The sequence below is a fragment of the Magnolia sinica genome, chromosome 18 (genome assembly GCF_029962835.1).
Source record: "Magnolia sinica isolate HGM2019 chromosome 18, MsV1, whole genome shotgun sequence".
NCBI classification, from domain to species: Eukaryota; Viridiplantae; Streptophyta; class Magnoliopsida; order Magnoliales; family Magnoliaceae; genus Magnolia; species Magnolia sinica.
In genome coordinates, this window is record NC_080590.1 from 44,808,319 (window position 1) to 44,833,271 (window position 24,953).

General features: G+C 39.2%; 1 protein-coding gene across 1 annotated transcript; it reads right to left on the reverse strand.

Annotated features, from left to right (window-relative positions):
• Positions 1–988: 988 nt before the first annotated feature.
• LOC131232703 (large ribosomal subunit protein eL20z-like) lies at positions 989–23,033 on the reverse strand. The gene is made up of 5 exons (XM_058229126.1): positions 22,965–23,033; positions 5,256–5,328; positions 3,688–3,811; positions 3,474–3,591; positions 989–1,374 (listed from the first exon to the last, which is right to left on the reverse strand). The coding sequence occupies exons 2-5, from the start codon at positions 5,269–5,271 to the stop codon at positions 1,321–1,323; spliced, it is 312 nt and encodes a 103-aa protein (XP_058085109.1). The 5' UTR covers positions 5,272–5,328; positions 22,965–23,033; the 3' UTR covers positions 989–1,320.
• Between the last annotated feature and the right edge of the window lie 1,920 nt (positions 23,034–24,953).

Consider the following 24,953-nt stretch of genomic DNA (forward strand, 5'->3'; position numbering starts at 1 on the left):
CTTCATCAAGGATATTGCTGCAATAGTGGACCACCATTCAACTTGTTGCAAACCATCTTTTCTTTCCACAAAATATAATTAAGAACGGTTAAGACGAATTTCTGTAATATATAAACTCTCATTTAGGTTCTCATTTCTAACAAGTGGGACCGTTCTTCAGTAACCCAGACCATCCACTGGTTGTGTCCACCCCAAGAATCTCCCACAAGAAAAAAAAAAGAAGAAGAAGCAGGCAACCAACCTTAATCGCTTTCTGTCAGCTGAATGCAGGCAACTGTAGCAAACAATTGAAAAGTTAAGATTATCTAATCAAGGAGATGGGCATCATCCATCCCTGGTAGGGACACAAACTAACTGTCCTGAACTATGGGCCCAATTTTTCAGACTCGAAAACCTGCATAGACTACAGAAGGACGCGATCACTGCTAAACAACTCATCTCCAAACCATACACCAGTTTGCCACTGATAATTTTGGTAATGTGTGTCATTTTTCAAAGAATGTAGAACAAATAAAAGAAGCTGGCATTTATGATTTTCCTATTTAATGCAACAAAGAACCTAAATCACAATCGATGCTTAGAAACCCTAATCTGCCAAGCTTATGTCGCAAATTTCTTCACAAACTGGGCCATGTTTGGATACATGGAATCCAAGGGAAAAGAAAAGAAATTAAGAAAGTTTTCCATTGATGCAGTACTTTGGGAATTGAGATGTATGGAGAACAGAGAAAAGGGAGGATTCTACATAGTAGTACAAGAAACTATGTGAGCAGTGTCCTGAATATAAATATTAGATTTTCACTTGCATCCAAACATGCCCCAAAGGTCCACCAAAAGCTCCATTTTCTAAAAAATCAAGATGAAGATCCTTTACCAAGGCCTTAAGGATACCCATCATAGAGAGGAAGCATCATTCTAAAATGGTGGTTGTGAGGGCTTTGCCAAATTCTAGCCTTGCGATGGGCAAGGTCCTCTCATCCCATACAGATTTCGTGCATGCATGCATCTATAAATTGCTGTTTAACAAGGGTATTTCTGTAAATTAATTACATTACACCATCAATTATTCTACTGGTATGTAAAAGTGGTCTTTGATCTATTATCTGGCTATTAATGCACACAGCTTTCAAAGTCATATTTTTACGACATTTATCTGTTACACCATACAGAGCTTGTGTTTCTGTACAACACGCATTGAGAACTTGCCGTCACCGCTCTTTGCCCTTTAGATTACAGGACGGTAAGCTACTCCACCTGTTCTTGGAGGTTTACAAGGCGAAAGAAGCTTGCAAATAAACCCTGAGGTGCTGACTGGAAGAACTAGAATATAATAACTGCAACTGTAATCAAGACCACAACTGAACAGACCAATGCCTGCAATGCAATTACTAATTACCGTTAATAAGAGAGAAACCATAACACTGGAATGCAGTTGCAGGAAATGTATCTAAACTACACTTGGATGACAATCAGATAGTCGCAATAAAGGTACCCACCCACAAACCATTTTACAAATAAACATAGAAACAATTGTGTGGGGGTCCACATGATCCTGACACTCCAGCTGGATAGTGCAGCTGGTTATGACACCTGCATATGCACATGGAACACCCAAAGCCATTCAGCTGGTGGGCCCTGCTGTATAGATGGCCTTGCCCAGGATCAGGCGGTTCAACTCAGAAGATGGGCCACATATGTAAGAAAAGAAGAATTGTTCAGAAGAAATTTGTCTATATTCAACGTGTGGCTTTGCCTGATGAGTTGACCAGTTGATTTTTTGCCCAGGCCATCTTTACTATGGAGCCCACCACATCCACAGTTCAATCTGCCAGATTAGCTACATGGAAAGCTGGTGCAAGGTTATCTCCAGCACACTCAACCAGTAAGCCAAGCAAATGCTAGTTGTTTTTTCACTCATTTTATAATATTAATACAAAAGATAACTTATATAAATATTTTAATGCACTGTTATTAACTACTGAGTCAAGTCGGGTCGAGTCTCCAGTCAACCCAACCAAACCAATGAACATTGAGTTGAGTTTGAGTTTTTGGGTTTTTAAGATATGGTTTCAACCAGTTCAAGTGGGTTTTGGCAACCATCAGCATTTTTAGTACTTTAAAATCTTACCAGTTTCCTCCGGAACACTAGCATACCTAACCATTTGATATTGGTTAGAATCAATCAGTTAGAAGACAAATCAATTCCTCATTTCAAAAACCACTTCTCCACAAGTAAATCAACAATATAACCACAGAAATGATCATATGTATAGATCGTTCGATAATTTTATATAGGGGTTTCCTCTGTATTTAAGGGCCGAACCCGAGAAATTGGTTAGAATCAATTAGGAAGAAGACAAATCAATACCTCATTTCAAAAACCACTTCTCCATAAACAATATAACCACAAAAATGAACATATATGTGGATCATTTGATAATTTTATATAGGGGTTTCCTCTGGATTTAGGGGTCCAACCTGAGTGACCTGGCCCTAAAGGGCCAAGGCTTGGGCCGCTAAACTTGGCCCAAGGAGTGGGCTAGGGCGTGAAATCTATGCCTATTGTTCGGCCCAGGCTGGGCTAGGGACAATGATAGGTAAAACAGTACACCCAACCCGGCCTAGCCCATTTCCCTGGTATATACTATATAGTACATAGCTATTTGAATCACAGACTATAGAGTCCATATACTAGTGGATGTAGTAATATGAAGAACTTTGATAGTCAGGTGGAGTGTGATGGACGACTTGCAAGTTGTCCAAATTGTGGACCCAACTTTTGATGATGAATAATATATTGACACACTTAAGTCCATGCAAATGGTGGATAATTAGGTAGGACATAATTGGTTGATGAATATCTTATTTGATAGAAGTGTGCTATAGAAAAAACTTTGATTCTCTGGAAGAGATGAAGCTTAAAAACACACACTCACCAATTGTATACCAATTATACACAAGGAAAACATGTAACTTATCTTTGACTTATAAGGCCGGCTCTTTAGCCCATTAGGGCTTTGAACCAGCTAGGGCCAAGGCTTAGGGCTCTAGGGCCAACCTCAACCTGGCCCAAGCCCAACCCATCACCAACCCTATCTGGATTTTCCTTGGGTCTTTCATGGGGTTAAAATGGAATTTTGGAGCCTTTTCATTAGAGATTTTGTTGCTTTTTAAGGACTTAATGTTTGCTGTTTTGTTTTTCTCCTGGTGTACTAAGTGCCTTGTGGTCTGACGATAGTTTGAAAATGATAGTGCGAAATCAAGAGCCACATCTAGATTGATGGCACTGGCTCAGCCTATCAAGAAATTGCGATCTCAGGTTCAACTCGTGTCCTGCATTTAGGTTTTTAGCATAAACAGGAGAACTAACACATGCACACACCCAACCCCACCCACCCACACACACACACAAAAGACAGAAAGAAAGAAACAGAAAACAGAAATACATCAAAACAAAACTGTAATGAACTTACAGCAATTGCAGATGCAGCAAGCCCTGCTCTCTCCCTTGGATCTTTGCGGTAGTAGTTCCCAAAGTATAGTATTGTAGCATAGTACCACATCAGGGGGAACACAAATCCTAATAAAAACCTGTGAAGATAGTGCAACCATATTATATACATGAATGTAGAGAGAGAGAGAGAGAGAGAGAGAGAGAGAGAGAGAGAGAGAGAGAGAGAGACTCACGAAAACCACCCTATCCCACAGCCAAAGCACGGAAGTGGTTTGTCATAGATTCCACCTTGGAAGTCATCAGCATCTCTTATAAGGGTGTAGCTTAGCTCAGGGACCTTTCCGTCCAAAGCTTGCCCTACAGTCCACGTGAAACACCCATCAAATGCTGCCTTGCAAAGTATGAATAACTAAAGGGCCTCACCTTTGTGGCACTGATCAGTTATAGAATCAAATGGATCATTCCAAATTGACCAATATAATTAACTAATTCTGAAATTGAAACTAAAGAGCTTACTATCACCTTGTTTCATGGATTAAGCAGAAAGCAGGAAACTCAAGGTGGAACTCCATCAAAAAGCAATGGCGTTGCACAAGGTTGCAAGAGTAAACTAAACAACCCCCAAATCTACAATTTTTGTTTTTCCCATTTTCAGTGGGTAAAAATCAGATCTATAGTTCCTAGACAAATGTAAATCAAAACAGTGACTACAACAAGACCGGGAGAACCTTAGGAAAATGAAAGAAAGCAAATGCTTATAGAAAAGAGAGAAAAGAGAAATTGTAATTACCATCCATCATGCGTACGCTAGCTAACATGTCACATGTATAACATCGGAGTCGTCAAAAAAGTGTGCCCCACCATGAAGATCACGTCATAAAAATTAGGCTGATACACTCTACAAGTGGATCACACCTTACAAAAGTGATGGATGGCCGACAGTCTGATTCAATGTACACATGCTAAACGTTAGCATGTGTGTGCTAGGTGGATGGTAACTTATCATCCATTAAGGTATATGTGAACATTTCTTTTAAATAAACTCTATAAATATCTTTTACTAAAACACATTCAAGCATGGCTGAACCATACGCAGTATCTATACTCAGACACATGACATGTCATATTCGATGCAGGTATTTGATGAATTTAAAGGAAATGGGTTTTGTAGGTGCATTGTAAAAGGCACTGAAAATCAGGTGAGAACCGGTACTTTTTAGTGTCTTGGTTCCATCCCGCCAACAACATCTGGTGAGATGTCTCCAATGTTATGAAATGCATACTTCACCGAGAGTTGAGCCAAATAAAACTTATCCATCAAAGTGGTTCAAAATGTTTGCACACAAAAATTCTTATCAACCTTGGTTTGTCTGTCCATCCATATACATCCAAAATCAACGGAGTTAAGCTTGCCACAGGATGCTCAGTTTTTCTCCAGGACTGAGAAATGGTTCATCACTATCTAAGCCTTAACCAAAGTAATTGGGGTCAGCTACGGTGTGAATGTATTATGGCAGGACAGGAACTATTCGGGATGCTCAGTTTTCTCCAAGCCTCAGAAGTAGTTATTCGTCAAAAAAATCTCAAACACCAATATCTAGAGCCAGAAGAACCTTGCTATGGGAATCTAGTTGTTAAGTTTCAACATCCATTCAAAATTCTGGTAGATTTTCAAGAGCAAACCGAAATTTGGTTTGAGTTGTTTACAACTATGTGAAGAAAAGCATGATTATTGAATACACACAATAGGAAGACGAGGCGACATAAAGGAAAAGAAAATTCGAGGTATGGTGTCGATTACCCTGTTCCATCTGCATCAAAGTAGTCTTATTCTGAAAGTCAAGGTCCTCAAAGCAGCTGCCACCAAGGACCTGCTTCAAATAAAATGACATATGAGTTGGCAGTAGAGTTTCAACACAAGCATATATCAAACCCTCTATTAATACCACAATAAATTAATCTCCTATTAGGATCACAAGGAATCATGAGAAAGGTCACTGAAATAGTTGGGACAAGGCTATGATGATGATCATCATTAAGATCCCGTAGAAACATAAAAAGGTTGAGTTCGCAAAGAAAAACAGAAATAAAAATACAAGTTCCATTAATCAAGATATGGAGAGGAATGTTCACCATTCAGATAAAATATAACACTAATCCCAAATGTCGTCATAGAAAGGGCATCAGAGCTCAAGATACACACACACACACACACACACACACACACACACACACACACACACACAGCATGATGCTATGATACGTGGATAGTTGTGCAAGCAGTTTATCATGTCAGACACAATACGATACTGATACATAATTGTTAAGGCTCCCTCCCTACCTCTCTCTGACATGGCAGTTCTTAAGGTGCATTTAATTGTCCTAGAAGTGAGGAGAACGTGATCAGGTCCATGACAAAGAGGTGGCCCACTTGATGTATAGTCCAGGTCCATGTGGGCGTACCTCTAAATCTACAATCATAGGCAAGGTTTTCACTGATCCAATTTGAGTACCTTTATGGAATAGACTTCAACAGAAAACTAAAGATTAACAGCAGCAAGTGATTGAGTTCAGTACTTCCTATCTTTCAGATCTGGCTGCTATTCCCCTAAATCATACAACGGAGGGGCCCGGTAAAGTTACGACACAATTTATATGGCCTGATTGTAATGGTTTCTGAAACCGTGAGCAACAAGATGGATGGTCTGGATAGACGAAGAAAACTTTTTCCTCATAAATGATTTTATTGTCTTATTGTATATTTGGTTGGATGCTAATCAAATGGTTACGACCATCATATTATAGTGACTGGCCAATTGCAATCAATGGTGGCGCTAACAAGCTGGATGGTCCGTATGCATGATCAACTTTTTTTGGTAGATCAAAATGATTCTTGATGGAGCTGGGGAATAATATATGGGGCCCACTAAATGGATGGTCCAAATTATTTCTTTTTCTAAGAATAATGCATTTATCAGAGAGAGAGAGAGAGAGAGAGAGAGAGAGAGAGAGAGAGAAGAAAAGATCTATCAAGCCACACCCAACTCCTTGCCCAGCATGTGTTGGATTGTGTGGTCTAGAAAGCCAATGAAACATCTATTTTAAGCACTTAATGACAGTACTCTTTGTTCAATGGAAAATTTGTAACTTTTACTTTTTAAGTCCACGATGTCCTGATATTACAACAAAACAGTGCATTTTTTAACATTGAGAGACTTAGTTGTGTAGTTTATTTTCTTTATGAAACTAGTCTGCGGTCAGAGACAAGTCTAGACAACTCATTGGTGAGGATGTCATTATATTGGATGACTTACATGTAATGCTTAATCCCAGCCATCTAGGAGGATGGACACATGAGTTTGCACACTAGGTCATGTGGAACCTATGACCTTGTCTACATTTCATCTATTTTGTCCATTTTTTGACCTTCAACCTGAGTTAGGATATGAAGCCAGTCCCAAACATAAATTTAGTTTACCCAAGGTTCTTCTCAAAAAGACATGAAGCCTAAGTGTTTTGGGTTTATTAAAAGAGAGATAGAATCATCATCATCATCATGTAAGCCTTATCCCAATTAACTGGGGCTGGCTACATGAATCATGTCCTGCTATCCCACTCTATGAAAGTGCCAAACCTGCAATTAGAACATAGGTCATCAAGTATTTTCTAACTAGCTCCATCCACGTCCTTTTGGATCTTCAACTTGTACCAACTCACTCCTAACCGGCACGATTCTTGGTCTTTGTTGCACATGACCAAACCATCTAACGCTACTTTCCATCATCTTATTACCTATTGGTACTTCTACTACGTTCCCTTAAATGATTGATTCCTAAATCTATCCTTTGCTACTCATCAGTCTCAACATCCTCATTTCAACTACACTGATGGGGACATCACTGCACACACGCGCACGCACGCCGCCCCCTACGCACGTACGCCAGAAGGAGGACCCCACCGTCGATTTGGATCGATGACAACGTCCAGGGAGGGCCTCCTAGTTAGGAGACGAAGTTTTGATTTAAAAGAGTGGGCCCGACAATCAAGAAAAGCCTACCATGGGATCTCATGATCATAGCCCACTAGTCGGATTGATTTCATATTTTAGGTTTTGCTTATTGTTATTATTTAGAACATCATGAACGCTTTATATTTCTTTGTTTGGTTTTTATTTTAGTTTACTTCATCGCCAAGTAATAGGTTGCGCACATGGCGCGAGTTTTGGGGTATAAGGTTTTCCTATAAATAGGCACCCCTTGTAGTTCTTTTGATTTATTGAAAATTAATAAAAATTCTGCGTTTTCCTACTCTTTGAGTTGTGAAGCCTAATTGGATACGAAGCCCTACCTTCGTCAAAGGGTTAACTACCGTGGTGCGAAGCCACATCTATCTCGATTCACCCACATCCATCGCCATCTCTACTACCCATCTTCTACCATCCCTTCTTTTCATCTCACCCCATTATCCACACTTCGAATCAATCATCTATTACAGCAATTCTCTTCCCCACATCAGAATTTCATAATCTGTCCTTACAAGAGGGTTGAAACTTCGGTGGAGCACCACGCACAAACCGTACATATGATCGAGCTGAGATTTGGGGGTTTTGGAGTCCATCCCTGGCTGACCAGGGCCAAGGTGACCTTTTTCTAAATAGTGGGCCTCACATACGTGCAGCCGGGATCACACGCACGTGCGTCTGGGCCATTGTTGTTGTCCACGCATGCGGTACTTCGCTGGTTCGTCTCTCTCCTCTCTTTCACTCCGCTTTCATCCAAAATCCCTAAAACTAACCCCAAATTACTCAAATCTCCAATTTTATGCCCATTTTCTTACCCTAGGGTTCCCCGAATTGGAATTTTTGAATCCCTTGGATTAGGAACTGATTATTATGCATGTGTGGATGATTATTTCTTATCTTTGAGTATCGTTTGGTTCATAATTTTTATTAATCCAACCCTATCATGTGTAGGCCTGGACCCACATAGATTCTCCTTAATTGAATGTTTGGACTTTTTATGTGGGATATGGAATTTGTGTAATTGTTTCTGAACTAAGGTGATCTTAAGCCTGAAATCCTGCATATCATATTTAATTTTCCATGTCCTGCATCAAATTTGGTATCAAAGCCTAAGGTTCTTGTAGGGGAATTCATTACATGTTTAGGGTTCGGTTGTTTATGTCCATTACGCATCAATTCTCATCATATATGGTTGTTTAGAGGTCCATAAACCCTGACATAAGCTGCTAAAATTTTCTGTTATCTCCTTATTTGAATTATTTTAGAAATTAACTTAGTTTTCTATTTCTAGGTTTAGAAACTTTCCTTTTTTGTTTTTTAGAAACTAATTTTTTAGAAACTTTCTTAATCTGTTTTTAGAAACTAATTTCCTTTCCTTTTTCGTTTTTAGAAACTAGTTTACTTTCCTTTTTCTTTTTTAGAAACTTACTTTCTATTTTTAGAAACTTTCCTTTTTCTTTTTCTTTAGAAACTAGGTTGTTTTTTTTAGAAACTTTTCTAATTTGTTTTTTTAGAAGCTTTCCTAATTTGTTTCTATAGAAACTTTCCTAATTGGTTTTTAGAAACTTTCCTAATTTGTTTTTTTTTTTTAGAAACTTTCCTAACTTGTTTTAAAAACTTTCCTTTTTCGTTTTTAGAAACTAGGTTGTTTATTTATTTATTTTATTTTTTTTTTACAACTATATTACTGAATTTTGGTTGGCACCCTACACTAGACATGGAACAATTGCAAGAGTCACTAAACAAGTTGTCCCAAAAGTTGGAGTTTTTAATTAAGCACTTGGAAATGTACCAATGCTTTGAACAGCTTGATGTACGCATCACCCAACTAAAGACCATCGCCAAGACAAACTCCACCATTGGGGTAAATGTCCAATCTCAGGCAGGTGGCCTGAAGGATAGACCAATGAATGGAATTGGTCAAGGAATCAATTATGGGTGTGCACCCGTGCACCCACCCCATAAGAGACATCAAGACCACTATTTTGAGGGGTACAACATGTGCGGCCTTGTGGCTGGAGAGATTGCACCAGAGGCTAGTGTAGAGTTACCCACTGAGGCCATTCCGGTAATGGATGAGTTACGTGATGTCTTTCCTGATAATCTACCAGATGAGTCTCCCCCTAGGAGGGATATAGAGCACACCAGAACATGGGACACCGTAATACTTACAGCCAAGTTTACATTTAATAGTTCTGTCGATAGGTCCACAAGTCTCAGTCCTTATGAAATCGTTACTGTTTATAAACCTGGGAAACCTATTGATCTTGTCCCTATGTCACTGTCCCATAGGGCGTCAGAGCCTGCAAAGTCTTTTGCGCATCACATTCATTCATGGCATCAAGAAATCAGGCAGAAGATCACTACTAGTAATGAACATTACAAATTTTCTGCAAACCAACATAAACGTTTCAAAGAATTTAATATTAGGGACTGTGATGGTCCACATCTAGCCCGAGCAGTACCCTCCGGAGGCCGTTCGTAAGTTACACGCGCGTAGCACTGGACCCTTCAAAATTATAAAACGAAACGTTCTCAATGTATATGAGGTAGATCTTCCACCTTCCATGGGAATTAGTTTTACGTTTAATGTGGAAGATCTAGTTACTTTTCAAGAGACCATTGATACTTTGTCCGGCCCTTCGCCCACCCATCCTGATTCCCCATATTTATCCGTTGAACCATAGCCCCTTCCCAACTCATTTTTCCAACCTTTACCTCCCATACCTACTCTTCCTGACTTTTCTTCCCAGCCTCTACCTCCCATACCTACCCGTCCCGACTCATTTTCTCAGCCTCTACCTCTCATACCTACTCTTCCTGACATTTCTTCTCAGTCTCTGCCTCCCATATCTAACATTCACACACCCAGAGAGGAAATAGAGGATATCCTGGACCATCAGATAGTTTCAACGTCGGACGGCAGGTTTCAGAAGTACCTGGTTAAATGGAAGTCACGCCCAGCTTCAGACAGCACGTGGCTCACTGAGGAGGAGCTTCAGAGACTTGATCCTGACATCCTAGAGCGGTTCAGGAGTTTATTTCGCCAGTGGCGAAATCTTCGCAGTCGGGGAGAATTGATGGGGACATCAACACGCACAAGTGCACGCACGCCGCCCCCTACGCACGTACGCCAGAAGGAGGACCCTACCGTCGATCTGGATCGATGACAACGTCCAAGGAGGGCCTCCTAGTTAGGAGACGAAGTTTTGATTCAAAAGAGTGGGCCCGACAATCAAGAAAAGCCTACCATGGGATCTCATGATCGTAGCCCACTAGTCAGATTGATTTTATATTTTAGGTTTTGCTTATTGTTATTATTTAGAACATCATGAACGTTTTAGATTTCTTTGTTTGGTTTTTATTTTAGTTTACATCATCACCAAGTAATAGGTTGCACACATGGCGCGAGTTTTGGGGTATAAGGTTTTCCTATAAATAGGCACCCCTTGTAGTTCTTTTGATTTATTGAAGATTAATAAAAATTCTGCGTTTTCCTACTCTCTGAGTTGTGAAGCCTAATTGGGTGCGAAGCCCTCCCTTCATCGAAGAGTTAACTACTGTGGTGCGAAGCCACATCTATCCCGATTCGCCTCTATCCATCGCCATCTCTACTACCCATCTTCTACCATCCCTTCTTCTCATCTCACCCCATCATCTACACTTCGAATCAATCATCTCTTGCAACAATTCTCCTCCCCACATCAAAATTTCATAATCTAGCCCTACAGGAGGGCTGAAACTTCGGCGGAGCACTACGCACAAACCGTACATCGGATCAAGCTGAGATTTGGGAGTTTTGGAGTCCATCCCTAGCCGACCAGGGCTAAGGTGGCCTTTTTCTGAATAGTGGGCCCCACACACGTGTGGCCGGGATCACACGCACGTGCATCTGGGCCATTGTTATTGTCCACGCATGCGTTACTTTCTGGTTCGTCTCTCTCCTCACTTTCACTCCGCTTTCATTCAAAATCCCTAAACCTAACCCTAAATTACTCAAATCTCCAATTTTATGCCCATTTTCTTACCCTAGGGTTCTCCGAATTGGAATTTCTGAATCCCTTGGATTAGGGACTGATTACTATGCATGTGTGGATGATAATTTCTTATCTTTGAGTATCATTTGGTTCATAATTTTTATTGATCTAACCATATCATGTATAAGCCTAGACCCGCATAGATTCCCCTTAATTGAATGTTTGGACTTTTAATGTGGGATATGGAATTTTTGTAATTGTTTCTGAACTAAGGTGATCTTAAGCCTGAAATCTTACATATCATATTTAATTTTCCATGTCCTGCATCATACACTCATCCTATGAACATGTTGTTCTTTAATTGCCCAACATTCTGTCCCATAAAGCATGGCTGGTCTTATAAGCTATAGCTATTCTATAAAATTTCTCTTTCAGTTTTAGTGGTATGCGACAATCACATAAAACTCTAGGCACATTTCAATTTCTTCCACACAACTTGAATTCTATTGGCAACACCCTTCTCAATCTCTCCACTTATGAATTATTGACCGAAGGTACTGAAACTAAAAGTGGTCATTTTGGAAAACTTCTTAGTCACCAATCTTAACTAATTCCTCGATTTCACCCTTATTGTTACTAAAATTGCACTTCGTATACTTTGTTTTAGTCCAACTAATTTTTAAATCCTTTAGATTCTAAAGCATCCCTCCATAAATATAGCTGTGTTTATGCCCTACCCTCATCTTGTCGATAAAAAAAATAAAATATTTCATCTACAAACAACTTACAAATGGGATCCCTTCCAGAAAGAGAGATGGAGTATGCTAATATATACCAATGAGCGATCCAAAACTAGATCTATGCGTAGACTAGCCACAAGATAAGATCACCACATCCAATCAAGCCGGTAAAGTCATGCTGGCATGCCATCTTTTGTTACAGGATGCTTTCAAAAGTAATTTTGTTTTGCAAAAAGATGTTTGTGATGAACAACGTAGATCTTCAACTTCTACTTTGTTGGGCCCACTTGGTAGAAGCAGTGTTTTAAATAGCATGTGTAGAGTAGCGGTAGCGTTCATAGCATAGCGTAGCAGTAGCATTCGTAGCATAGCGTCAACGCTATGTAGTGTGCTTAAATAGCATTTTCCCCCTATAGCCTAGCGTACACTACAAGCTACATAGCATGTTGCGTACATAGCGTACACTACACACTATTTTTTTTTAAGAAACAATTTTAATATGTTAGTTTAAGTAATGTTGTAAAATGCTAGTGACCCATCTTTCTCACACATGGCAATGATGTAGAGCTATACAGAACATCCAACAAGTGGGAAACATACATACACCCATATTAGACAATCTTAACCATCTATAAATGGGCCTCCACGTGTACGATTGAGGACTTGTGAAATAATGTCAATGGTATAAAACTCACATTATAAGAAAACCTTTTGAAACATAAGGGTTTCAAAAGCCCTATTTTGACACGTGCACCCCTCCGGTCCCCTGAATCCTTTCTTTTGATTCTCTCAATCCACAAAGCCATTTAAAATGTTGGCTTTTTTTTTTTTTAATACATTTATTCTTACTATTTATCATATCCCGCTTTTTTAATTAAAAATAGCAGTATCGTGTAGCTTATGCTACATGCTATAGAGGGTTGAATGCCACACACTATTTAAAACACTGAGTAGAAGGTGGTTAACGTTTGGAGGGTCATGGATGGTAGAATAAGAGTAAAGTAGAATGGCTAAAAGACCTTTCCTTTAGACATGAAAAGTGGAGCTCTAACTCAAGTAAGAGACACACTTAGCTAATTATTACATTTGAAGGCTATATATACACAAGGCATCCCATGTCCAGTCCAATTCTATTCTCTCTCTTCCTCTTCCCTTGAGATCTAGAGTTTTATGGAAAATTACAGGGTTCCATCATACCCTACTTGGAGAGAGAGGAACTATGGTTTGGGGGTGAAGTAACTTGGAGGACTGAGCTCCCAAAAGCCATTGTGGCTGAAGATTGTAGAATATCTAAAGAGTGTTAGATTCATATTTCTATTTCCTATAGTATTAGATATTGATTTGCCATCAATTTACACTCATATTGGGAGATCAGAAAAAATCATTTCATGCCTACAAAAGGGATCTCAAAGCCATCATTTTGAGTGTAGAATCATATCAATTTAAGGTTCAAAATCTGATTTGAATCTTCCTTTCAGATGCATGCATTTTAAACTTCATGAATCACCCTTGCCCAGATTTCCATGTTACATGTTTTTGTATAGTTCCCTTGCATAACCATGAAAAACTATTTGCCATAGTTTTTATGGGTGCATGTTTTTCTACTATGGAATTTGCAGTCATGCTCGATGATGTTTCCTCCAAAAAATTGCTTGTGGATTTTCACTTCATTGTTAGAACAAATCAGTTTTTGACCTTTTGCAAGGGTTATTGTGCTCGTGTTGAACTCATGAAAATCAAGTTGTTATTTTGGTCTCATGGGCTGTTTTCAATGGTTGATCGTATGTGGTGTTCAGACATCTCTAAGATGGGTTTTCTAGCCTTCTTTTAATGCTAGAAACCCGCCACAGAAAATGGTTTTCATGGCTTCTAAGTTCAATCATGTGTCGAGGGTTCTTCATTCAAAGTGTTCCAATTTTGGCAAGTTGCCAAAAATCCATTGGAAGCCCCCATGTGCCTGACTACTTAAGATGGGTCTGGCCCACATTCAAATGTGATTTTGGGGTTGTCATTGGCAGCACAATGGCTGTCATGGTGCACAACTTGCATGGGTTAGTGGTATACGAGGAAGATGGAAACAACATCTTTTTCAGCTTACAATTTTGTTGTTTTGTTTCCTTCTTCACATCGACCAATGCTTACAATGAAACGCCGTGATTTCCTCTCCCTAATAATGACCTATTTGATGAGGAAATTTGCCAAAATCCATTGGAAGCCCCGATGCGCCTGACTGCTTAAGATGGGTCTGGCCCACATTCAAACGTGATTTTGGGGTTGTCATTGGCAGCACAATGGCTGTCATGGTGCATAGCTTGCATGGGTTAGTGGTATACAGAGAAGATGTAAACCATGTCATTGGCAGCACAATGGCTTCACGTCGACCAATGCTTACAATGAAAGGCTGCGATTTCCTCTTCCTAATCATGCCCTATTTGATGAGGAAATTTGGAGAAGACTCCCAAGGGCTGGATGATTTTTGCATAGCAACCCCTCCCAATTAGAGAACTTGCAAAAATAGTAATTCCAATTTAGGAAGGTCTCTTTGAAATTGGTGAGGGGCCCACTTGCTGAATAGTTGGTCCTAATTGACCTTTTCAAAATACTTCTTATTAGAGAAGGAAAGTGTGGAGAAGAGCTGCCCATAGGGCTCCAACTGCTAGATGTATTGGGCAAGTAGTCCCACCAATTTGGAAACTGACCATTTGAGGAATAGGTTTGAAATTAGAAGGTTTCTTTAAGAACCATGCAGAACCTGATTTGGAAACTTTCCAGATCCTAATTAGCCATAGATTTGGTGGAATCTTGGATGGATCAGATTTCCTGGGCCATCTCTAGAAACTTTTCTTTCTCCCCCTGGGCCATCTCTAAAACGTTGGAATCATCTATTTTCATCCATCTCTTCAGAATCTTCTAGTGACCAATCTCTTCTGGAAGCGTCCTACACCATTGATCAAATTTTGGGCCAAAAGGTGTAAGGTTTGGAGAGTTCTTGATGTTATTCTCATTTTTCCACTTATTATTTATGATAATGCCACTGCATGGACAAATTCTGCAACTTGAATTATGCAGGTCTTAAATTTTGATTCAGGAGGAATTTGTGCACCATTTGTTGGATTGGTTAGGTGCAGAAAGTATCTCTAACCGTACAAATTCTTGGACAAATCTGACACCAACAGTGGGCCATTAATAGCTTTTCCAATTGCCTTGCAGAAATTCCTGCAGGATCTGTTGTTTTCGGTAATCAGAACACACCGATCTTTTCCTTCATGGTAATCTGAGTTTTCCAGCTGGATTCATTCCCTGATCCATGCCTAAATCAGGTTTTGGGGTGATGGAAACCCCGAACATGGCCCGGTTAATGCAGATATAGGAATATTCAACCTCGACAGCCTAGAGATTAAATGTAAGTATATATCATGTTCACCGCATCATAGATCCTGTTGGAGCTGCTTTTCCCCTGATCCATCACATATCATGTGGCTTGATGGACAAAGTCATCAGTCATGAGTGGGACCCACATGAGTCGATGGTGATTATTATACAATTGTAATGCCCCAGGAAAGTGGGAGTAAGTTCATGGATATTCAATGATTCGCTGCTCAAAGGTGGATCCAATTGGGGCTGCCATAAGCATATCTAGGTCCCTACCCACTATTATGGAATAATTCACAGAGAAGTGTGAACCAAGTTATTCAGTAAGGTAACAGTTATTGAATACTATCGTGCTGTTGCAACCTTTTTTTAATCTTATCTTTCTTTTCTTTTTTGAATAAATAAATAAATAAAACTATATTAGCCCTGTAATGAGCCGTTATGGGGCATTTTCTCTTGTAACGGCCATTACAGCCTTGTAACACGTAACGGTGGCCACCATTACTGTCACATAACCGTTTTTGGATACCTTGGTGGTAAACCGTTTAAATCCACAAAGGATTGGATGTTGAGCACTACACAAGAATATAATGGGAGTTGTAGCATTTACTATAGTTCAACCTGCTTACCCTATGCCTCACATGAGAAACCTAGGACCACTGGATACGGAACCACCATCTATCACAATTTAGGATGTTTAATGTGAAGAAGATGAGTTGATAAGTCTAGGAATTCCGTCCCATGGCATGTACCTCATCACCATACAGCGGAATTGTGCATGTACGAGAGATGTCATTTTAGTGGTGAAGTTGTTGAGTGCTAGTACTTATTCCAAAAATCCCAGAATATGTGACTTTAATATGATGCGTGTTAGCTCTCCTCATTATACTGGAATAACTGAATTTTGCCAACTTAGTTTGGATAGTTATTCCACTGTAGTTTTGTGGGCGATATATTACGCAAAACAACCAATATCTCCCATGCGATAACCAATATTTATCTGTATCCCAAGGGTGTGATACATCACGCGATAACGATATTTAAAACATTGCACTACCCTTATGCTACCACACATCCCTATGATTCCTCCGCATGTCTAATACCGTCTACCAAGTGTGCCACACCATTCATCAACTTGGCCAATAGAAAACATCCTTAATACAACAGAAAAAATTTTGAAAGATCCTTTTAACAAAAGATGATATGCCTGCATAACTTTAATGGGCCAATTGTATGTGGTGATCTTATCTCACAACATATCTACACATAGACCCAGCTATGGATCCCTTATTGGTATAATGGGCATACTCTACCTCTCTTATGGTAGACGCAAATCACTTACATTTCACCTCCTCTTAGAGCTAACCATGAGTGTAAAATCCCTTTTTTTTTCAACGGTAGGTATCCCAAACCCCATTGTTTCTTACGGTGTGGCCCACTTGAGCTTTGGATCAGTCTCATTTTTGCTCCTAACGTGCTCGGCCAAACCTGATTGACAGAGTGGATTTGCCTTGTCGCCTATATTGGGCCCATTATAAATTTATATATTAAAAATAAAATTTTAAAAAAAAAAGAAGAAGAAGAAGAAAGTGACATGCTAATGCACATCACTACTCTCACATATCCAACCCACCTAGAGATTCTCTCTCCTTCTTTTTCTCCATTCGCCGCAACAGCCGCACCAACTACATCCCTACCCATCTCCTTGTCCATCATGGTTGGCCCCTCATTCAAATCTAAACAATCCATCTAACCAGGTTGTGGTGGAAACCCAAAGCTCAACTGTCTGATGCTCCAAAACTCCCTGTGCGGACCACGCAAACCACTGATCAACCTCATTTTTAAGCTCTCATCCTCAACTAAAGTGCCGAACCTATTGAATAGTTTAGATTTCTTTTCAAACCATCTTAGCGGACCCCACACAACTTCCATTATGCAGTTATAGTCCGCAAATAACCCACGACTGTTATATAGTCCTTTCGAAACAGAATCCTTCCGCTTCCACAATCCACGTTCACCTTCAATAAAACCGACACTCAAAACGAAGGCATTGGCGCCAACTTTCCTTGTGTCACAGAAACTCCAGAGCCATGTTTTCTAAAGACGTGTACGTCCATCGAGACTTCAAATAGCCTCCATCATGAGAAAGAGATCAGAGATAGAAATAAAAAGAAAATGAATCATTGAGAGGAAGAGATAGTAAAGCGTTCTGAGTCGCCTAGCTCGTTGTTTTATCCCATCTGAGTAGTTGCTCCAGCATATTTTGGACAATATCAGAGGAATGAATCAGAAGAAAAAGCTAGAGGAAATGAGAAGAAAATAAAGAAGGAAGAAAGAGAAGCAAATAGTTTCATCGAGTTAACTCAGCGAGTCAACCCGATGACCCGTTGGCTCGATCATCCGAGCTGATTCCATATTCCAACTTCAAGCCATTTATCAGATAAGTTTCTATCTCCATCATTTATTTTTATACGTTAGAGTAGACTTGATTTGAGTCGACTCACCGAGTCAACTCAGTAATTTAATGTGGTATATTTCTCATATTTTAAATATTAGATAATTAGAAACCTTAGTGTAGGTCTTAATAAATTAAGATGTATGATTTATGTAGGGACGCAATCGTTTCACCTTGAAAACATTTACCGAGTGATACTAGTTTAAATGCGTCAAGTTGAGTTCATGAGAAATCAAATTCAGACCATCTACATGTAGAATCCATCATCACATCAAATCTATCACTCTAATAGCAGGTAGGTGATCTTCCCTGTTGAAAATTTTAGGTTAACATATAGATTGATTTGATTATTTGTTATATATTCAATTTATTTGATTATTGTCATTAGTTGCAGATTATTTTATTTGATTCTTAATTACATATTATAGAGGTAATTTATTTGAGTTATTAACTGACTTCAATTAATTATCATTATGTGCTTAAATTGTAATTATTTCCTTATTATTACATGATGTATAATGTATTTGAATTTACAGGTGCTCTGCCTTAAAAGGATCACCATGTTATTTTTATGGGGTGCTCTGCCCAGGGTCATTCCCGAAAGGATCAGCACGGTACGGGTGCTCTGCCCAAGGTCATTCCCGAAAGAATTGGTACGGGTGCTCTGCCCTGAGTGATTCCCTAAAAGATATGCACACATGGGTGCTCTACCCTAGGTATTTACCCTAAAAGTTTATTCACCAAGTGCTCTGCCGAGGGTCATTCCCTAAAAGGATAGACAACGGTGCTCTGCCGAGGATCATTCCCTAACAGGATCAACACACACGGGTGCTCTACCCTGGACTAAAAAGGATTTTAGATGACTATATTATCTTATTTTGTTATTATGAAAAACAAATTGTTATTGTTATCATGTAAAATGCCGATTCAATACTCGTAATTGATCCTATTTATTTTATTGAGTTGTATTGGTGTTAACGTAGAGTTTTCAATTTTGGGAAGGATGTGACCCTACGAGCCGTCGTGCTCAAACTCGTATAAATTATTTTGCAGGATTTGTATCTGAAGAATCAGTTAGGCAAGATTGAAGACTTTTATCCTTGTTTATTTATAAATTAATTAAAATTCAAATGTCAATGTAATTAAAGATTCAAGGATTGATTAGTGGACAATATTTAATGACAATGATTAGTATCCTTCTAGTTGCTCTGATTGCCTTGAAAATGCATGAAATAATGTGGGTTGCGATGTATATTTTATTTAAATACAACTCATAGTCCTGAAATTCGGATTCGAGCCTAGCCAACTCGGGTTCCGATTCTCAGGGCGTGACAATGAGTGAATCAAAGTTAACTAGGAGAAAGCTCAAGGCTCCACATCCTGCCTCAAGTTAAAGGTCAAAAGATGGATGGAGTGGATGAAATGTACATTATTACAACGAGGCCACTAGAGTATTACTTAATGATGATCCATGTCCAACGTGCCACATGACCCAGTGTGAACACTCATGTACCATGAGGGATCCTCCAGATAGCTACTAACAAGCCTCACCACAATGTCAGTCATCCAGTATCATGGGAACCTCACCAATTAATTGTCCAAATTCATCTCTGGTTGTGAACTAATTTTGAAAGATAAGAAACTGCACAACCAAACGTCTGAGTGACACAGTCTTAGAACCAATACACATTGGCTTGCTAAAATGCCGATATGTGAAGAGACTTGAACAATCCACCGTATATAGATAAATACAATCCATATGATGTAACCATGAATGGATATAATTACAATTTTGCAATTAAGGCATTGAACAAAGAGAATTTCCATTAAGCACTTAAAATGGATGTTTGATTAGCTTTTCAGGCCACTCAAACCATCATCTCCCCCTTGAAGCCAATCATAACCAATTCTAAGTCCCATTTTCTCAATGTCTTAATCAAACACTTTCTGAGTAAGTCCCTCTGTCAAAAGGTCAGCTACTTTCTGAGTATGAACCTTAGTGACCTTAAACCCCCACGCCTTGTCAAGTTGTGAACTAGATGATAATTGTGGTTGGATATGCTTAGCACCCTTGCAATTATGAGGGTCCTTGGCTTGAGCAACTGAACATGTTGTCATAGACTCACACTAAAATGAAATGAGTGCGCTTAGCGATGGCACCACCTGCAATTCTATTAGGGATTTTTGGTTTAAAGAGAATACCAAATGTGAACATAGAAAACCCCTTTGAATCCTCAGGAAATGGAAAAATTCCAACAATTATTCCATTGTATGGTTTGCAGTGTTGTTTCCTTGGAAATATTAAAATGTCAACAGTCAAATGGTGAGAGTTCTCCTGTAACCTGTGGAAATCCAAATTTAGCAATGCTTTTCTTTTTTTTAACGGTTTCTCTTTTTTAGGAAAAGCTAGGAAAAAGAAATCGATTCTCCGCTTTTTTGGTTTCTCAAATAGAAGAAACTATTACATCAGGATAAGTTGTGTTCTTTTCCACAATTTTCTCTCTAAACAAATAGGCTAGGAACTTTGCCAACCATTCAACTTTTTTCTGCTCCAAAGGTTTGCTATATATTCTGCTTTCATTGTGGAGTCAGCAATACAATCTTTGTGGAGTCAGCAATACAATCTTGCTTCACACTCCTCCGCTAGTAGTAAAGACATAATCAGAGGTAGACTCCAAGAAAGTATCGTTCAGAACACTATGTTAGTGTAACCAACTACTAAAGGCTCGTTAGTCCTATAGACAAATGTGTAATCCCTAGTTCTCCTCAAATACTTGAGGATGCGCACTCTCTCATGAATCATGATGGACAAATAGGGTGTTGCAATCTAGAGTAATCTTCCTATTGGAAATATAACAGAACAAAAACAACACATGATCTATACAAAGAATACATATGGATCCCATGATCGAAATAACATGGCTTCGGTAGTTGCTAAATACCAACAAGGACATCTCCCTCACAACCAACCACCAGATTTATGTCCCCTCCCAACAAAACATAAAATTTATCTAATCAGCCATTGAAAAAAAAAAAAAAAGGATTTAGTTAATGCATAAACAACACGACCACCCAACCATTGTTCGGAAACCCTAACTAAAAACAATAATTGAATTGAGTGCTTCCCTATCAAGGAAAACACCAAAAGAGAGCAGTACTAAAATCCCTATATGGCATCCTCTCTCCATACTTTACATCTAAACTTCATTATTTAATGGGAACTTTAATGTGAGTGCAGGGTACCAACTTTTGTTATCCATTGCAATCAAATTTTCAAATTGGATTTGTGGTATTGTGATCTAGACCATTCTTGGATGGGTCCCACCCTGGATAGACCACTATCCAGAAATCAAAATATGAGACGACCTTACCAATCCATTTGCTAGATCCTTTTGTATCAATGTTGACCATTGCCAGTATCTCATAGGACAGGAAAGATCATCTGATCAGCAAAATCTTCGTGAACGGATTATCCACATTGGGGCCAACCCGTAGAAACATCTAGATCATTGACCAAGTGCCACATGTCCAGTTTGACACCAGCACACCTAAAAAGAACATCAGTGCACAGCACTTGCCCTTATTGAATTGGTGAAGACCAACAGTCAAGCAATATGATCAATTACAAGATCACAAGTGAAAACCATTTTAGAATCAATCAATTGAGGGCTAAAACTGCCCATATTGAATATTGATTTTCCTCCCAACCTTCTAATCTAAAAGCAAAGTTGTTCATAGAACATTTGGCAACAACAACCTTAGCATGCATTTAGATGCACAAATGAATGAAATAATCCAATTCAATATACAAGAAACAACCACAGTGGAAGTGGCAACATTTCAATTCTTTTTTACCAATAGTTATGATCCTGTTATGATCACAACGGTCTAAAAAACCTAGCTTGATGCATTCCATCAGTCATGGGGCTTTTGGCATATTAGTAAGGTTCTTAACAATTGGTATCAGAGCCAACACCACGTCCGTTCGAGTCACAAAAGGGGTGACCTGTGGAAAGGACAACTTGGACCAAAGTGCAAGTCGCCACTTCATGGAAAGGGCTACCTGGACAACCAGAGTGCAGCCACCATGTCCTAGAAAGGGCTACTTGGAAAAGAGGCCATAGTAGGCTTGATGCATTCCATCAGTAATGGGGCTTTTGGAGTATTGGTTAGGTTCTTAACAGATTCTATACAAATTCTTCACTCTTTGTTATAGTATGAATCCCTATTGGGGCCTATGATCAACAAATAAAGTTTGATAGGAGACATCCATTGCTAATTGCAAATGTTCCAAAAATAACAATGATTCAGATAATCGAGTGCATGTGAAATAGAACCTTATTTGAAAGGTTTTGATCACCGACTCAGGGAGACATTGGGGACGTGAAAACAAAAGTGTATGGTCCACACAATGATCATAGGTTGGCCCACTTGGGCCCCACATACAAAGAATACGTATCAGATCATAGAATCAACGATTAAAAATCCTAATAAAAAATTCCAAATATACCAATTGCAAACTCTGGGTCCAAATCTAATCCCTCGTTACGGGCAGAACAGGATCCATTTCCAACTTCATCAAATTGAATTCCTGCAAATTTAAATTAATTGTACACCCAAACGCGGCTTTCAACCCACAACTCCATATATCAATTTCTAGCCCAATTGAACTCTCACCACCAATTTCGAATCTAATCGACTTAAAATCAAGAAGATGCAACGCTTCCACCGGTGAACTATTGATTAGTTTCACAAGAATCAACAAATTTCAGTTTCTCCAAAGAAACAATTTCTCAATAACTCTCTAAAGGATTGGAAAACAAATAAAAAAAGAGAGAGAAATGGACAAAATAAAATAAAACAACAAAAACAAAGCCGGCTTATGCAAGAAAAGAGAAGTAGAATGAAAGCTGAAATAAAGAGAATTCGAGAGAGAGGAAAGAATCTTGCCTGACTGCGAGAGAGTCGTCTTTGCTTTTGGGTCTCTCTCTGTCTCCCTCCCCCTTTCTCTCTCTCTTTAGAGCAACCGAAGTTGGTAGAGATGGAAGATTTTTTCTTTTGCTAAACAAAGGAAGATTGTTTTGTTGCTTTCTTAAGAGCGGTTTCTAAGCGATTGTGTTAGGTGTGTTATCCAACCAGCAGAGAAGAGCGCGATCCTCGGGTGCACATGCGGCCTGCACATGTGGATATAGAAATCTCGTGCAGGATCCAAGTCGTTCAACAGCTGGGCCCCACCTTTTTTTATTATTATTAAAATTTCGGAGACATCTGTTAGCAGCACTTGCAGAAATTGGGAACGTTAATGGTATCCATTATTTTAGACGGATGGAAAGCTTTGTAATTGATATAGGATCATTTTTATGTGGGACCCACTCTTAAGATGATCTAACCCAAACATCAAGCGGGCCCAGTTATAGTATGGTCATCTCTCTAACATATCTATCATGTCTGCATATACGACAGATAGTCAGTAGACATTGATTGTGTAGTCCGCCAGATCACCAGAACAATATTCTAACGTCTCAACGCGCTGTATTGAATGTAAAAAGGAGTGATATGATACTCTACCGGCCGCGGATTACCTGTGCTCCTGGCCACAGTAAGTTACTGTGATCGCTGAACATGAGAAATCCATTCTGTCCATTAGTTTATAAACTTTACATAGTTAATTCCTCTAAAAATTAGATATATTAAAAACTCATGTAGACCACACAACAGGAAACAGCATGGACTGAGCGTCCATCATTGGAACTTTTTGTGAGCAAATAAATTCTTGAATCAGGATTATATCTACAAATAAAGTTATTCCCGTGTTAATAATATTATGAACGGCTTGGATGGAATATAAGAATCATGGTAGGCTCCAGAAATATTTCAACGGTGGACATTTCCACTCTCACTGTTTCCTGTGGCGCGATCCTTCTGAGTTTTTAATATGCATTATTATCTTTAGATTTATGCCTATTTCGAGGTTTAGAAACTAACTGACGGAGTGGATTTATCAAGGGAATCTATGTTGTCCCCACATACCTTCCGACAACAGCAACTTCCAGTGGCCGAGGAGCACACGCAATCCACTCTTGATACGCAAGCACTTAGAAATTATACACGCGGCATACAATAACTAATTAAACCGGCTAAATTGTGGGATCCGCTGTCTTTAACTCACGGCCCCAAGATCAGATCGTAATGGACGATCATAACCTCTGATTCGTGGACAGCTGTTTGTTGAAACAGGACCGTTCAATATTCTTCATTTTTAAATGTCAGAAAGATGTTTGCCGAGCAGATAAATAATTAATTAAGTGCTACTTTTGGTTCATGATTCGCGCGGAATTTTATGATGGATAACTTCATCTACGGACAACATAAGCATGTTTTCATGAGAGCAGCCGGATTAGGTGAGATCCTTACCGTGGGGCCCACCTTGATGTATGCCGTCCATCCGGTTTTCTAGTTCATTTTAGGGCATTCCAAAAATGAAACAATCCAATTATTAGGTGGACCATACCATGAGAAAAAGTGATGATTGACCATTAATGAGCCACAAAAGTTTTGGAGCTGATATCTTTTAACAGGATAAAAGTTTTGGATCAAGCAGATATTTGACTTTTCCCTTCATCGAGGCTGATGTGACCTTATTAACATATTCGATGGTAAATAAATACTACATAAATATTTATGTGCGCCCTACTAAGTTTTTAATGGTAGGACGGTCAATCACCGGTGTTTCTTACAATATGGTCCACCTGATAATTGGATCTGCTTCATTTTTTAGAATAATGCCCTAAAATGATTTGAAATAACAGATGGACGGCATAGATGCATAATACATACACTAATGTGGGCCCGACAGTAAGGGCACCACCATCTTGGGTGAGGCTGGGTCTCACCTAATCCGCTCTTGGCTTTCAGTTCTTAGAAGTGAAGCACA

What these genes read in the sequence shown, in the direction of transcription:
- LOC131232703 (XM_058229126.1), bottom strand. An exon ending in TGTGGGATAGGGTGGTTTTC is followed by an intron (nt 3,592 to 3,687) that starts GTGAGTCTCTCT and finishes CTATCTTCACAG; the next exon opens with GTTTTTATTAGGATTTGTGT. An exon ending in TTGCTGCATCTGCAATTGCT is followed by an intron (nt 1,375 to 3,473) that starts GTAAGTTCATTA and finishes ATTGCATTGCAG; the next exon opens with GCATTGGTCTGTTCAGTTGT.